Source organism: Chionomys nivalis, chromosome 23 (genome assembly GCF_950005125.1).
Source record: "Chionomys nivalis chromosome 23, mChiNiv1.1, whole genome shotgun sequence".
Lineage (NCBI taxonomy): Eukaryota > Metazoa > Chordata > Mammalia > Rodentia > Cricetidae > Chionomys > Chionomys nivalis.
The window spans coordinates 25,641,120-25,653,469 of record NC_080108.1 but is presented as its reverse complement, the minus strand read 5'-3'; the positions used below and the strand labels follow the sequence as shown (position 1 = coordinate 25,653,469).

At 48.6% G+C, this 12,350-nt stretch overlaps 1 protein-coding gene across 1 annotated transcript in view; it reads left to right on the top strand.

Annotated features, from left to right (window-relative positions):
• The window catches only part of Adamts17 (ADAM metallopeptidase with thrombospondin type 1 motif 17), a 300,342-nt gene that overhangs the window by 45,203 nt on the left and 242,789 nt on the right, over positions 1-12,350 (top strand). The window contains exon 4 of the mRNA XM_057756616.1: positions 6,438-6,607. Within this exon, the coding sequence (XP_057612599.1) occupies positions 6,438-6,607 (170 nt within the window). The remainder of the gene's footprint in view (positions 1-6,437; positions 6,608-12,350) is intronic.

The following is a 12,350-nucleotide window of genomic DNA, read 5'->3' as shown; positions in this document are numbered from 1 at the left end:
GGAGACCTTGTGACTCTCCCCTTTTGTTGCCTGCAGCCCCCTCTCTGTGGCCACCTTCAGTTTTGCTGAGCAGCACCCTCACTCTCCTTCCTGCTGTTTCCCCTGAAGAGCCACCCCCTCTGTTCATTTCCTCTACCCTGGCCTTGCTGTCTCTCACAGTCCAATGTTGGCTCCCTCTCCCCCCTCTAGTTGTGTGGTTTTGCTGTCTTGGGAGGGTTGGCTGATGCTTCCTAAAAGCCCATCTGATTTTATGTCTTCTCGTGAGCTCTGAGTCTATGTATCCGTCAGTCAGTTCCAAGACCTCTGAACTGTACCTTAATACTTTCCTCCCCCCAAACCAACACCATGCTTTTCTTTATTGCTGGTATGCCTAAATCAGTAACTGGTTCCATTACTCATGAGGTAACTGTGATTCTGCAATCCAGGAGCCCCTCTTTATGCTCTTCCTGTGTTCGCCCTGTCAGCCCCAGTGTTGCGAATTTGACCTACTGAATCTGTTGCGTCCTTCTACCTGTGGCTTCTTTCTTGTCCATAGGAGTCTATTCCCCATTGCAGCCAGGGTAGCACAGTCAACACATAGACCTGAGGTAGCAGCTCACTCATGGAATAAAGAGGAAAAATACATGATACGTTCCTGTTGACCTTCCCTGTTTGCTCCTGCCTGTTGCTCAGGCACCCTCCAGTTCTTGGCCTACTGTTTCTAGAATATGCCATGCCCCTTTCTTTTCTTGAAGCCTGTGATGGTTTGGATGAGAAATGTCCCCCATAGTCTCTGGAATTTGAACACTTAGTCCCCAGTAGATGGTGCTGTTTGGGGAGACTTAGGAAGTATGGCCTTTCTGGAGGAAGTGTGTCACTGGGGGGAGGACCTTGAGAGTAACAATAGGTACACCATTCCGGTTGGCAGTCTTCACCATGCTTGTAGCCCATTGCTCCAGCTGCCATGCCTGGTGCCTATGTTCATGCTTCCCTATTATAATGAACTCCAGCCCTCTGGAGCTAGAGTCTAAAGAAGCCCTTTATTAAAAGTTGACTTGGTCGTGGTGTTTACCACAACAATGGCAAAGTAAAGATACAAGGCCTGGGTACACACAGCTGCTGATGCAGTCTCAGGGTGTCAGAACTGGTACATTTTCTCTGCTGATTTAAGAATTATAAAGTAGGAAAAAACAAAACAAAACAAAACAAAACAAAAAAACCTTACCAGAATCCTGGGGTGTTCTAACAAAGCACTATATAATATCAGAAAAAATAGAGGGCCTCTCTCTTGGGGGTCTTAATCTTATTAATGAAAAAGACTGGCTCCAATGGAAGTTTGAGGACAATCTATTAGAGTTTAAAAGAAGATTTATAGGGCAGACAAGCTGTAAATCTTGCAGTTGCCTTAGAGGAAAATAGAGAAGGGAAGTGGTGTGTGTGTGTGTGTGGGGGGGGTCATTCCACTTGATTTAAATTAGCGTGAAGGTCAGCTCATGGTGGGAGAGAAGCTTTAGGGAAAATGATGCAGAATTTAAAGCCTACTTAGGTTGTGGCCAGTATCTGAAAGAGAAAGACAGAAGAGAATAGAAAGGAATAGTCATGCCAACCCAGGAAGGTGGACAGACCCTGCTCAACACCATGGTGGTTCTGAGGACTTCACTGGAGAGCAGGAGTCTTGGAAGGAAAAATACATTAAGGTGGACCTACCTTCCTAGGTCCCCTAGTCAGGTCCCCGACTTGCCCTGCCTCACTCTATTAAGGCGGAAACATTACCAGGTCACCCAGAGAGACACTCCATTCTTTACTAGAATGTTCCCATTCTGGACTTGCTGCCAGCATCTCCATGATCCCCACTGGTTAACTCTTCCTGCCTCTTGGTTTCACCCACATTGTGACCTTGGGAAGCCTCCTTGCTGAGGTCTGACTATCCTATGACCATTTCATATGAGTGGCTGCAAGAATTCGTTGTAATTAAAAGTAGGTCCACAGGGGGGCACTCTTGGAAGAAGTGGCTTAGTGGGAAGTCTTTGCCTAGTGGGAAGTCTTTATGTCATTTGGATATATGTCTCAAAAAGGCATCTTCAAACTCTGATCCATCCTTTGCCCTTCCACTGTCCTTTAGGACATGACCAGTCTACACACAGGAAGTCCCATCAGGAAGTGTCCTGTGTAGCATCTGTCACCCTCACCAGAACAGAATTAATACAAGTTCTAATGCTTTTGAAATTTTTGGAACTGTGAGCTGAATAAACCTTTTCTCGGTATAACATTGCCTGTTTCAGGCGTTTCATTGTAGTAATGCAAAGCTGACCAACAACGCCCTTAATTTAAACTGTGGTTCTTATATCCTCCTCCCTTAGATTATCTCAGAGCACTGTCTGCTGCTTCTTCCTCACACTTGTCCAATTTGCAGTTTTAAATCCCATTTCCTGTTTGTTTGGTTAATGCCTATTCCTTCCTGATAGTCCCCAAAACTGTGGCACTGCATACCACACTTGGGTACTTGACCATGATCCGTTAACTGAGCATCTCCTGATTCTACGCGTAGGCAGTGGTTTCTGCACGCTTGGTGTCTTGTGGCTCTGAGCATGGCTGGAAAGATACAGTGGGGCCTGGTCAGCTCTCCTAGCCTGGTCCTATTCCCTTGGCAGAGTATAGACATGGGTCACAACAAGGGGAGATGATTTGAGCTTCAGGGGTTCCTCATTTGGAAATGTAACCACACAAAGGAAAAAAAAACAGCAGTTATTTTCCACTTTTTTTTTTTTTAAAAAAAGGAATTTACATGAAAAAAAAGGTGGCTTTTATAAAATGACTTGGCCTTGGAGGAAGTTATTTAAAGAATTCATACTTGGAGAGCAAAAAAACATTTCCCTCCTTCTTGTAAGAGACAAAAGCTAAGAGGGCATTCTTTTTCAAGGATGTTGGATTTATACAGCTGCCGGGAGCTTTACCTGGCTGCGAGCTCAGCTGCACACATAGGATCATTATTTCAAGTCAAAAAGATAGTTTTCTATAAACAAGGTCTTTGTCTTTTTTAAATTTTTTATTCTTTAAAGAAGCATTTCTTTCTTTTTCGTTGAGCTGACAAACTCTTTAGAGAGCATTGAGTCTGTAAGCTAAGTGTGTTTGTATGGACTTTAATACCACACCTAGGCACCCGTGGCTGGTCCCATTTGGGCCCAGGCCCTAACTTGACTTTGATGCATGGCCATGGGCATCTGGGATTTGGGAATGTTGGGTTGTCAAGAACTCTGGCCTGCATTAACCCATCTCTGTTGCTGGCAGCTCACTTGAGGGTGTTTTGCTAGGTGGTGACTCAGAATGCAGTTGGACATGCATTTGGGTCTCTGGCAGTGTTGTGACCCAGCATCAGAGTGGAGCAGAGTGAGGGGGCACTAGGGAGCAAATGAATATCACTTATCACTTGTGGTTCCTTTGAGGCACCAAGAGGAAGCTCTGGGTAGGATTTCTTTTGGCTTGTGATTTCAGAGTGTTTCAATCCATTCTAGCAGGAAAGGCATGGGGGAGGATCCTGGTCATGACTTCTGACGCAGTAAGTCTTCTTGACTCTTGGATGCAAAGAGGTCACTAAAATGAAGAGGGCCCTCTGAGTCTGCTCCCTCTATGCCCCTCTGTCTCTTGTGCAGGAGTTCATCTGCTGGAGCAGCTTTGCCCTATCACACAGTCTCCATCTCTGAATTGCAAGGTGAGAAGAAGGGACAGATGGCTTCCTCTTAAGCCAGGCGAATTCTGTAGAACTCCCTACACTGGTGAGGGGTCTCCCGGAATCCCCTTCCTAGCTTACAGATAAGCTGGAGAAAACCATAGTCTGTGTGGTTGAGACAAGGTCTGATTTTAAGCTCGGGCCTCTGGTTGTCCCCTGTCCCGTGAGCCACAGTGAGGCTACATTCCTGCTTCTGGCTTTGGAGTGCTGATGTGGGAAGAGCTGACACCAAGGCAGGCATGTGTCTTCGGCATTTCTCGTTAGTCCCACTGGTCTTTGCCGCGGTGGCCCGAAGTGCCTGTCCACTCAAGGTTGCTCAGTGCCCTTGGGCATCTTCCCCTATTTCCTCCACTCTGTTTTTCTCTGCCCTGTAATTTGCTTCTGTGATGGGAAAAGACATGCTCTTCCTGTGCTTGGGCACAAAGAGCACATTGAGACCGTCCCTGGGAATGGCCTCGGGACACTAGCGTCTTGCACAGCAGGAGATGGAGGAATTCAGGGAGGAATTTCATGTCCAATATTTTATCTGTTTTTCCCCCCAGAGACTGCTTAATTTAAGCAATACTTTTTATATTTATTTATTTATTTGTAGAACTAGAGATAAAATCCAGGGCTTCAAGCATGCTAGACAAACCTTCTACCATTGAGCCATATTCATATCCTGATACTTGATTTTATTTTCAAGAAAAAGATTATCTAGCCCATTGGTTAATTAAAAATTGCGAATTTTTTATTTACCGAGAACAAAATCAGTAACTATATTTTTATTTATATTTTGTTTTGTCTTGTTTTGGTTTTATGAGACAGGGTTTCTCTGTGTGTATCTCTGGTTGTCTTAGAACTTGCTCTGTAGACCAGGCTGGACTTGAATTAGCAGAGATCCACCTGCCTCTCCCTCCCAAGTACTGGATTTAAAGGTGTGCGCCATCACCATCCGGTCCCCAGTATATATTTTTAATGTGTGTGCTTATATGTATGAATGTGGTAAATGGGTATTGTGTGATGTGTGTGCACCTTCATGTGTAGACACATGTGTCTGTGTGTGTGCAGAGGCCAGAGGAGATCATAAGGTGTCCTGCTCTTTTAATCTCTGCCTGTTCCCTTGGGACAGGGTCACTTGCTGAACCTGGAACTAGGCTGGTAGCTAGCAAGCCCCGGTGAACTCCCCTGCCTATCCCAGTTCCATAGACCTGGTTACAGGCATGCATGCAGCCATGCCTAGCTTTTTGCATGGTTTTGGGAGTTCGAAATCATGCTTGCAGAGCGAGCGCTTCAATCAGAGCACTTGCACCACCTCCCCAGCCCCTGTTTGCGTCAGCACTTTTGAGAGTTCTCAAACTTGTAGAACAAATAGTTATTTAAATAGTGAAAATCTCATATTTAGACTACCCTTCACAGCTTCATAGCTTTTTCTCTTCCATGTCTTATCCTCTAAGACCTACTGTATCTTCTAGAAATACGTCAGATTGTCTGCTTTGATGGCTAATTGGAGTAAAGGGAGAATAAATGGAAAATTTTAAAAAATGGAAGTAGTTATTTAAGATCTCCAGGTTAGCAATGTGCTAACAAAGGAAGCTGTGGGCTTGACCTTAGAAATGACTTCTGGTGTCTGGGGTAGCAGGGGAGAGCCAGGGTCCAATCTGGCCAGGATGTGTCCTGGTTGACAGTATGAGGGCCCCCTACCAAGGTGGTTGGGGATTCCCCAATCCAGTCACAGGCCTGCTACCTGCACTTGATCTCTCTAGTGATGGAACCTAGCACTGTGTGATCCAGAGACTGGGGTTTCTTTTGCCTTGAAGGCAATGGTGGTGTCTGTGATCTGTCTATCAGGGTGTATTTATAGACTTTAGGGATTTTAACACAAACTATGTTGAGGCTCCCTACTCATGCAGTAGCAGCCATGGAACACTAGTGGAGGGGAAGGTGATGAGGGTGAAGGGAAGGTAGGTCCCCTCTCAAGTGATTCCACCCTTCATCCCCACCTCCAAGTGGGACTCCTGCTTGGGAAGAGAATTTAAGCCTTCAACGTTCTATCACCAGTCTTCAAATCCAGGGTTTGAAGACTGAGTAGGGCAGTGGTTCTCAGCCTGTGGGTTGTGACCCCTTTGGAGGGTGGGTAGAATATCATACCTATTCAGCATATCAGATAGCCTACATACCAGATATCTACATTGTTATGATCTTGCTATACTTTTCTGACGCTTCCCTGCCTGTTGATGTTTGTGGCCCCTTCTAGACTCTCAGCACAGTTGCTAGGATGCTTACTTACAGGTGAGCATCCTGGCCTCAACCAAGCCTGTTTCCTTGGTTCCAGATGTCATTAGGGAAATGAAGGTACTTATCATGCATGTCTGTGTCATCACCCGGAAGAGCCCCCCTCTTCCTCATTTCTGGGTACAGGCGTCTCTCCCTGCCTGCTCTGTGTGGCTCTCCATGTTCTATTAGGAATGGGTTTCTAGTTTCTAACATTCAGCCTCAGGTAGTTCCTTGACTGTGAAGATAAGCACGGTAGAGGTTCATTTGATGCCTGACCCCTCATGCTCTTTCTCCAGCTCCCTATTAGTGCCATCAGTGACTGGGAACTCAGGCCACCCCATGTAACCATGGAGCTCTGCATGCTTGGGGCTCATCCACGGCCACTTGAGACTGACTGTTCTCTTGGGAACTTTCCTATGACGATTTCATAAATCAATAATCCAAGAACTGTACACATGTCTCCGTCATTTTCTAGAAAAGAAGCCCAGGAAGGACAAGCCATCACGGGACTGGAGGGAGCGGAGGAATGCCATCAGGCTCACCAACGAGCACACGGTGGAGACCCTGGTGGTGGCTGATGCCAGCATGGTGCAGTACCACGGGGCAGAGGCTGCGCAGAGGTTCATCCTCACTGTCATGAACATGGTGAGTCCAGAGAGGGCCCTGCCATTGGTGGGTTCAGATTTCCCTGTGAGCGGAGCTCTGGAGGCAGGGGTGGCACCCTTATCCCGAGGCAAGGAAGCAGCTAGCTAGGGATCACAGCCTGTGACCTTGAGAGCAGATGCAGTGAGTGGGAGAAAGTCTGATTCTGAATTCTCCCTGCTGTGATGTTTAGATGCTCAGGTTTGCTCAGTGATGGGACTGCTACATGACCATAATTTCAGGATCCTTGGTACATGGAAGACCTATCCCAAGTGATGGTCACATTGAAGGGAGAATCAGCCCCTGGTCTCCTAATGTTGAGACTAGTTGGAGAAATTGGGGTCAGACCTTAGTTGCAAAATAGCTTACCATGTGCCTAAAGAACTTGTAGGAACTATGAGAGACTATCTATTGAGGATGCCAAGACAGTGGTTATGAAGCGACTGTCTTTCCCTCTAGGAGATAGAGGGAAACCTTTATGCAGAGGGTGGGTGAGGGAGAGGCTACCTCCTCAATCAGTAGACAGGGCAGGCTCTTCAAAGGCATCTACGCTCCACCCAGCCACCTGTTTTCCCAGCAAGTGCTTTTGAAGGCCTTCAAAAACCTTTAACATTGTGTTCTGGGCTGGGGCTACAAATGCAACACACAATCTGGTCCTTCCCTTGGGAGGCTCTGGTCCCAGCAGGTGGAGCATCCTTTCCACCATAGAGACATCTGCAGGGAACCCTGCTGCGCAGGTGGGGGCCGCTGCTAGTGATGATCCTTCGGCACGAGGTTTCACGAAGGAGCAAACCTTGATTTGAGAAGAGGGAAGTGCTGGTGGGGTGAGGATGGGTGCAAAGGTCACTGTGGGTGCAGCAGGTGCAAGGCTTGGAGGTGGGTGCATTGGGTCCCTTCAGAGGGAGGTCAGGTGATACAGCTGTAGCAGGGACTGCAGCATCCTTGAAGGAGTGTGAACTGATGTAGACAGTGGAGACTAGGGGAGGTGAGCAAGAGGTTCTGAAGGGGTAGGGTCTGAGGCCACCCAAGTGTAGGAGAGCCTCATGTTCAACTCAGTGTTTGGAGAAGGCGCCAGAGCAGCTGCATGCTGGGTGGGTTGACGTGAGGACTGGCGAGTAGATGGCTTGTGTGTGGGAAGAAGGTCTGAACCGATGGGCAGAGCAAGTGGGTGGAAGAACTTCAGGGGCCAGGTGGGAAAAAACTGACAGGATTCAGGGAGTGTCGGGAGTAGAAATCCTCAGCTTACCTGGTCTTACGTGGGTGCCTGGACAGATAGATGGTGGACCCTCTGGCCAAGAAAAAGAGGAACCTTTGGGCTCTCGGAGGAGTTTCTCGGTAGACAAGCTGAGCTTAAGGTGAGAGACTGGGCTAGAAGGCTTGGCTAGAAAAGGAACTTGGGGCTTCTCCCCCAGCGTTGGTACCTGGAGCCTTAAGAGTGACCAGCGTTGTCCAGATGCAACATGTCCCGCGAGTATACAGTTTTGGGGTACAGTAACCATGGGGATAGGCAGAAGAACCAAGGAGGAGGTTGTCCATAAGGAAGGGGTGATGGGAGCGGAAAGCTGGTTAGCAATGCCAGATATAGGTATAACAATAGGTTTAGGGTACAATACAGCAGAATGAGACAAAGATTGTTATTTGGGGCCATAAGATTTACTAAACAATGAGAGTTGACCACTTTAAGGCATTTGGGGCTGGGCACGGGTGATGGCTTACCTGCTTCCCCAGAATCTGTGAGGTCTCAGGACCTGCTATACTCAAGGACTCTTGGGCTAGGGTTTGCCCAGGTCCTAGAATGCATCAGCTCTTGTTTGCCTGAGGGAATGGAGCCTGGATGATGAGGAGAAAGCTAGCTGTGCCGGGAAGGCTAGGTTAGTGGCTCCCAGCTTGTATATTGGAGGATAGTGGTGGTGGGGGTGTGTCGTGGTCCTCATGAGTGATAAAGTGTGTGTGTGTGTGTGACTCTTGTTCACATTAGTTATGAAGGAGGATGCTTTGGGCTCTAGAGGTGACCTGGGAGGGTACATGGGGCAAGATGGGACCCAGAAGCTGGAAGGACCTGAGGATCCCTCCTGCTGGGATCTGTGTTCTGACTGTATTGTAATTAGAACTGGGGATCCAGAAGGCTGAAAGGCCTGCACCAAGCTCACCAGAACCAAGTCTCCTCTGTGGGGACACGAGCCCACAGGTCATTTCTAAGAGTCTGAAGGGAGTTCAAGGGCAAAGAGGCTCTGGGCATTAGTGGGGTCTCATACGATGTCTTGGGCAGGGCCATGACATTAGGCCCAAACCCTTTGCCCTAACTGGCTACAGGGAAATAGATGTTGATGCCCCCTCATCCCACAGTGGTGATCCTGCTGGTCGAGAGGATGAGTCCCTTATGCCCTGCAGTATGAGGCTCCCTTCCGAGACAGCTCTTGTGTTTGTGAGAAGCCTCACCTCTCTTGCCTTTACCTTGCCCCTCAGAGGTGCCTCTCCTGGCAGAATAGTTCCAGTGGTGTGCGTTCTCACCGCCTGGTGAATCCTGGTTTGCCCACACATTTCCTCACGGGACTGGTAGTCATGAGGCATTGATACTTGCTTTTATAAACTGACCTAGACCTGGGAAGCTCTGTAATCACAGCTGGGAAGGGATGGGATGTTGCTCTGTATCGCTCTACCTACCTTTCACTACAGGACGTGAAGACTGTAAGATAGGGGGCCAGAGACGTTCTAGTCCTTGCTTACAATCCTGTAGCAGCTCACGGTAGGTTGTCCACAGTTCACAGCCCTGGTGTTGCTATTTGAATTTGAGGTTTTCTGAGGACGTCTACAACTTGTTAAGGAAAACTGCTTTGGGTAAACAGTATGGTGTGATGATGTTCATTCCTACTACAAGTGTCTATGTGTGTGACTTCAGGACTGCTAAAAGTCAAAAGCAAACTAATCAAGTCCTCAGACCCCTGTGAGATAGCTCTGCTCATTTCAACCCTTTCTTGCCATGCTGGTCACAGTACACGGTACCCAGTTCACCCCTAGACACTAGGTCTTATTTTAAATAAGCTGAGCCTCTACCACCTCCACTTCCTGTCTTCAGCCCTCTACATCCTGGTTTGTGAAATCTCCAGATTTATGTCCTGCCTGTGGCTGTTGTGGCCTAGGGAGTCTAAGCTGGTGAGATACCTGGTAAGCCTGGCGGAAGGGAAGGGACTGTGGCTGGGGTCGGGGCCCCAGTTCTACACAGCTTCCCAGGAGCAGGCTCACTGAGCCTATCTGTCCTTCTCCAGACTGTCTTCTCTGGGACTGCAGGGTTGGGGCAGCTGGCTCCTCAGGGTCCTTGGATCGGAAAGAAGACTGTTTGGGTCAGTGGTCTTCATTATTCGGCCCTGGGCTGTGGAAAAGAGCAGCTCTGGTATTTGACAACTGTCACGGTCCCCCTCGTCCAGCAAGGATGACGCGACCACCGGAGCTCTTCTCACTGCAGTTTTATTCAGGACCTTTTGACAATTGTAAAATCTCTCTCTCTCCCCTCCTCTCTTTTCCTCTCTCTCTCTCCCCCTCTCTCCCAGGGCAAACCTCTCCCAGCCCTTAAGTAGGCATGGGCTACCAATCCTGGATTGCCAGGTAGGCACTGCCCATAGGTCCACGCATATGCAAGCAGCTGACAGTCATTGCATGATAATAGCATAAGTCAGGCTTTAGCCATAGGAGTTGATTATCACAGAGAACACTCGCTTTTGGGATTGTGGAGGGCGGGAGCCAGCACCATCATGTGCGACTCCACGCAGCTCTCTACATTGCCATCAGGTGTGGCTTCACGCAGCTCGCTACAGTTCCCCCTTTTTGTTTTGTAAAGCTACAGGCAAGAGGTCTGATCTCTGTTAAAAATGGAACATGTACTAGTGTCTGTCCAGGTGTCATCCACTCAGCGAACACTAGACCTGTCCGGTGTCTTTTTACAGAGGTGGGAGTTAGACACCAACCCACATGCAATCAGACTTGCTCTTCTTGAGGTTGATGTATGCTTACCTCAAGTGCAGTGCGCAAGCCTCGCATCCTGTGCTCGCTTACATCTCTAGCCAAACTTGCTTCAATGGCCGTGAAGGCCTGAATGATCATAACTGCATTGCAATGCTGTGAAACCCTTATGTGACAAATGCACCACAGGCATACCAGGGAGGCAAGCACCATTAAGCCTGTTAGGGCTCCTACTCCTGCCCACTCCTTCAGATGATCCATGGAGTGATCCAGGAGGATAGTCCTTCTGCCAGGCTGGTATCCATACGTGTGGAATCTGCAGTCGCAATCGTCATCCGCAGTTTTTCCAGTTGTTTTTGAATTCACCAGACCAATTACCTAAAAGATATCTAGACAATTCTTTAGACAGATTAGCTGCATGAGTCATATTGAGGCTGGTCACACACAGCCTCAGATGGATAGAAATGTCTGACAGACTAGGGTATGGACTTGCCTCTCTTAACATACCCCAGCTGCCATACCCCCGTGGCACATTCATTCTTGTCAGCTGAGTGCATGGAAGACACCTTCTCCTCGTGCACCTCTTTGGCTTCCCTAGCAGCTCAGCTGATCCTGCTTCTGCTAAGTGACCATATGCTGCATTCTCATGAGTTGTCTGATCTTACACAGGATTTAAAGATAAATGCCCATGACAACAGGTGTTGAGATTGCCAGCAGTAGGGTTCCTAATCACCATTAGACCCAACCTCCCATTTGGGCTATGGTATTCTACCAACCCTTTGGCTAAAACAGATCACACAGGTACCTGCTCCTACAATAAGGTAGTCTCTTGATTTAAAATCGCTCTGTCGCAGACTCTTCAGCGGCGTGCAGAGCCTAAAACTGCCATTGCCTTTTCCTTGCCCTGAAGCTACGCTGCGTTCTCGGGCAGCCCTGTGGGGTCTGTGCTCCAGCTTGTCTCAGCTCCAGCACTTGTTGCGTTTGCTGATACTCTTAGCACTGCTGTGGCATCTGCCAGGCTAGGTACCGACTGCTGAGGCAATGAGCCTTCCACCACAGCCACCTAGCAAAACTCTGCTCCAGCTGCCTTTCTGCCCCAGCTGCATTCGTTCTGGGTCCAGACTGGTGCATGGAGTGGAGCAGAACTCAGGGAAGCAGGCTTGCTGCTCTGCAACCATTGAAGGGTCCCCACTTACACGTTTTAGGGAATTTGGGCGTTGTCAGTCTGTCTGGCTACTTCCTGCTGAGCGGGGACGTTGCATTCTTAAGGGTATTTACTGCAATTTACTGCCATTTTCCAGCCCCGCTGGGACGCAGGTCACAGCAGCGACTGGGGAGAGGTGGAGACTCTACCTCCCCACCTAGCTGTGAGGTAGAGGCGTGGCAGCGCAGCCCTGACCCCATCGGGGTGGGACGGATCCCACCTTAGCCTATTGCCCCGGGCAGGGACAGAGGTCCAAGCCAACAGATCTTTTCAAGGTTGTGCTGTGCTTCTAGGCCCTGAGGCAGGTCCCGGGTGTTTGCAGCTTCGCAGACCCTCAGCGCTCCTTGGCCTTGGAGCCGCAGCTGCTCACACTCCACTGCAAACTCAGGAGGTCTCGGTAATTCAAACCACATGAATTTAACTCCCTTCCTTAGCGTACCTTGTTCAGTGGCAAAATTCAGATCTCTACCAAGCTTGTCCCAGGATGACACATTAAGATTGCCAGAGACGGCAAACCAAGGAGCAATTGTGTCACATTCAGACAAAAACCTTTCCAATGTGCTCCGTAACAGCTCCTTAAGAACC